The sequence below is a fragment of the Myotis brandtii genome, unplaced genomic scaffold, assembly GCF_000412655.1.
Source record: "Myotis brandtii unplaced genomic scaffold, ASM41265v1 scaffold46, whole genome shotgun sequence".
Lineage (NCBI taxonomy): Eukaryota > Metazoa > Chordata > Mammalia > Chiroptera > Vespertilionidae > Myotis > Myotis brandtii.
The window spans coordinates 5,761,718-5,766,199 of record NW_005367587.1 but is presented as its reverse complement, the minus strand read 5'-3'; the positions used below and the strand labels follow the sequence as shown (position 1 = coordinate 5,766,199).

The following is a 4,482-nucleotide window of genomic DNA, read 5'->3' as shown; positions in this document are numbered from 1 at the left end:
CCGTTTGAAATGAATAAAACTAAAAAAAAAAAAGCCCGTACCCTTTTATGTAATGATGTTTACTTTGAATTTATATTAGTTCACACAAACACTCCATCCATGCTTTTGTTCCGGCCCTCCGGTCCAGTTTAAGAACCCATTGTGGCCCTCGAGTCAAAAAGTTTGCCCACCCCTGTCTAGATTATTCACTAGGCCACATGCAACAGTCTCTTAGCAACCATAAACTTCATGGAAAACTCCTAACTCTTTTAGAAGTTGGCCTTCTCTTAAAAGACTTGGAGTTATACAAGCAAGAAGTGCCAGAATTTAGTTCTCTTTTAAAATAAATAAATTATAACAATATTTTAGAGCGCTATCAAGTGGTTTCTTGCCATTGGCCCCTCCCTCTGAGGCTGCATTGGAGATGTTGCTGGTGAGGAGGCTGTGTCCTCCCCCAGGGAAGGGGTCATGACTGTCTTTTATCCTGACTCCCTCCAGGATTGTGAAGATGTCCAGTCCCAATCTGAACATTGTGACCTTACTGGGCAGTTGTCTGACTTACAGTAGCGCTTACCTCTTTGGGATTCAAGGTCAAGATGCTTCAGTGGGAAGCTCAATGGAAACTCTCATTCAGGTAGGTGAAGTCTTAATTTTTGTTTTAAATATAATGCCCAAGTTTTGATAGGTTTTTAATCAGCTTACTCCTGTAGGTGGTGGTTCTCTGTGTCTTTGATGTGGGCGCTGTCAGAGGCAATCCCTGGAATGCTGAGTCAATGAGGTCCCCCCTCTGTCCCATGCCCTCTGTGGACTGAGGCTTTGCGGACCAGAATGTGTGGAGAATGACAATGGTTTCTCTCATGCCTCTTGCTCCTGTCCCTTTCCACTGTAGGTAAGACTGTCCATGCTGTGCATTGGGACCTCCCTTGTGTTTGGACCCATTCTGGGGAAGAGCTGGCGACTCTACAAGGTGTTTACCCAGAGGGTCCCGGACAAGAGAGTGGTGAGTAGCAACAAGTACACAGTGCTTGACTGCAGATGGCAGCTTCACTATTGATTAAAAGCTAGAGAAGCTTTGCCAGATTACTGGTCTGGCCCTTTTACAATAATCTGAAGTTCCTACTCCTCGCTTCAAACCTTGGAGTCGTGTGGCCTCCTAAGTCCCCAAGCCTGGAAGGGTGTGTGTTACTGCTATTGGAGAGGTAGGTCTTTGAACATAGGTTCTGCTTCATATGCACCCAAGGCCCTGGTACTGCTCTGGGGATGTGAGCTAGCCAAGATGAGGCACCAGCGTGAGGTGACCAGAGAGAGCATTGCTCGACACAGGTGTGAGTTGAAAGTGGAGGGAGGGAGAATGAGTACAGAGAAGCTCTAGCAAGTGTAAGCAGTTATTTCCCTCAGTGGAGCCCAGTTCTTTTCCATGTAGGAGGCCACTCTCTGCACTAAGAAGGATGGACCTAGAACAGAGAGCAAAAAAGAGGACACCCATTCAGCAGATAGAAGCTATGTGGCAGCAGATCACCTACATGTCTCTGTTATCAGATGTCATCCTAACCACATCCCCCCACTTTATCAGTTTCCCTGATAGAGCTGCCAAAATCTCAAAGCCTGATCATCAAACTCTTTGTCTATAGGCTCTGCCCAGTCCCAATATATCTCTCAGTGGGAGTTTACTTTTGTGGAATGATGCTTTTTTCTTTTTTAATTATTGAAGAATGGTGAATATTTATCAAAAGCTCAGCTGTAAGTACCCATACATATGAAAAACATTGCCTAAACATGGACAAGAAATATATCCATCCCTCTAGAATATTGATTTTTTTTTAAAAAAATAGCTTTATTGCAATGAACTGCACATATTCAAAGTGTATGATTTCATAAGTTTTGGCATGTGTATATTCATTAAACATGGTGTATAAGCCACAAAAACTTTCTCATACACCTTTATCTCCCTTTCCTGGGAGATTGGTCCTTATATCCCCTGTCCCTGTCCCTAGGCAACTATTGATCTGCTTCCTGTCACTTTAGATGATTTGCATGTCCCAGAATTTTACATAAATGGAATCATACAGTATGTACTTTTTTCCCATCTTCTTTCACTTGGCGTAATTATTTTGAAATTCATCCATGTTGTGGTGTGCTTCAGTGGTTCTTTCCTTGTTATTGTAGAGTAGTATTCCAATTTGTAGACACATTTCAGTTTGTTTCTCCATTCACTGATTGATGGATGTTTGGGTTTGTTTCCAGTTTGTGGCTATTAAAAATAAAACTGCTATGAATATTCATGTACAAGTCTTTATGTAAACATATCCTTTCATTTCTCTTAGATAAAAACCCAAGTGTAGCTCTAGCTGGTTTTGCTTAGTGGATAGAGCTTCAGCCTGTGAACTGTAGGGTCCTGGGTTGGATTCCGGTCAAGGGCATGTGCCTAGGTTGCGGGCTCAGTCCTCAGTAGGGGGCGTGCAGGAGGCAGCCAATCAATGATTCTCTCTTATCATTGGTGTTTCTAGCTCTCTCTCCCTCTCCCTTCCTCTCTGAAATCAATAAAAATATTTTTTTAAAAAAGGAGGGGAACATCTTAAAAAGAAAACACCCACGTGTAGAATGGTTGGATCATGTGGTAGGTGTATGTTTAACTTTTTAAGAAATTACCTGTTTTCCAAAGTGATTGTACCATATTACATTCTCACCAGCAGAGTTTTAGAGTCCCTTTCCTCCACATCCTCTGCAACATTTGACTTGGTTGGACTTTTTTATTTTAGCCATTCTAATTAGTGTGTGTAATAGTATCTCGTTGTGACTTAATTTGCATTTCCCTAATGCAATGTTGAGCATCTTTTCACATATACACAGGATCGGGACAAAAGTAGGTTTACAGTTGTTTATATGGACAATAATAAAATAATTAATAAAAAAATACAAGAAGAAACTCTGTTTCACATACAACTGTAAGCCTACTTTTGCCTCACCCTGTAATAGTAGATCTTCTTTGGTGAAGTATCTGCTCATTTCTCAACATTTTTAAATTTAGTTGTTTGTTTTCTTATTACTGAGTTTTGAAAGTTTTTTTTTTTAATTCAGCATATAAGTCCTTTATCAGATATATGATTTGATAGTTGTTTGTTTTCTTATTACTGAGTTTTGAAAGTTTCTTTTTTTTTTTAAATTCAGGATATAAGTCCTTTATCAGATATATGATTTGCAAGTATTTTCTTCCAATTTGTGGCTTTTCTTTTTATTCGCTGAAGAGTGTCTTTCAAAAAGAAGGAGTTTCTAATTTTGATGTTCAATTTACCTAATTTTTTTATGAATTATGTTTTTGATATTAAATCTAAAAAACTTTTGCTTGACTCAAGGCCCCAAAAGGTTTTCTCCTGTGTTTACTTATAGTTTTAAGAGTTTTCATTTTTACAATTAGGCCTATCATCATTTTTTAGTTAATTTTGAAATATGGTGTGCTACATGGATCAAAGTTCATTTTTTTTTTACATATGGATATCCAATTGTTCCAGCAACAATTGTTGACAAGACTGTCCTTTCTTCATTGAATTACCTTTGTTGAAAATCATTTGTCCATAGATGTCTTGATCTGTTTCTGAATTCTACTGTGTGTCATGGATGTAGTTTATTTTAACACAAATACCATATTACCTTGATTACCATAGCTTTATATTAAATCTTGAATTAGGGATTGTTAGCTCTCCAACTGTGTTCTTCTCTTTCAATGTTGTTTTTGCTATTCTAGATCCTTTCAATTGTCATTTGGGGTTTTTAATCAGTTTGCAAATTTCTACAAAAATCCTGTGGAGATTTTGATTGAGATTGTGTTGAATATAGATCAAATTGTAGAGCATTGACTTCTTAACAATGTTGTGTCTTTTAACCCATGAACAGAGTATATTTCTCCATTTATTTAGGTCTTCTTTAATTTATCTCAGCATTTTTTTGTATTCTTTAGTGGAAGTCTTTTACACCTTTTATTAGATTTATAACTAAGTATTTTATATTTTTGTGCTACTATACATGTTATTGTTTTTTATTTCACTTTCTAATTTTGTCTTGCTAATATATAGAAGTATGATTGATTTTTGTATGCTGACCTTCTTTGCTGCAAATCTTACTAACCTACTTATTAATTCTAGTAGCTATTTATTTATTTATTTATTTATTTACATGTGTCTTCTTTATCCCCAATTGACTACCCCCCCCCCCCGCCCTCCGCCCCAACCATTCCCACCACAGGCAAGAATTCTAGTAGCTTTTTATTTATTTTTTATTTTTAACTGTTCTTTAATGTTTAATGATAATTAACTAAACATCTAATACATTTTGTTCATGTAAATAATTAAGTTGAAAATATTTGCACATATTTCCAATATTTTCTTCAGCTTTGTTTTCTGTTTCTACCTACTTTTCTTTTTTCTTTTTTTTATGAATTTTTATTGTACAAGATTATTACAGTTGTTCCTCTTTTTTCCCCCCATAACTCCCCTCCACCCAGTTCCC

At 37.2% G+C, this 4,482-nt stretch overlaps 1 protein-coding gene across 1 annotated transcript in view; it reads left to right on the top strand.

Moving 5' to 3' along the window:
- The window catches only part of GPR156 (G protein-coupled receptor 156), a 106,605-nt gene that overhangs the window by 78,609 nt on the left and 23,514 nt on the right, over window positions 1-4,482 (top strand). Inside the window, exons 4-5 of the mRNA XM_005875350.2 lie at window positions 478-613; window positions 869-979. Of these exons, the coding sequence (XP_005875412.1) occupies window positions 478-613; window positions 869-979 (247 nt within the window). The remainder of the gene's footprint in view (window positions 1-477; window positions 614-868; window positions 980-4,482) is intronic.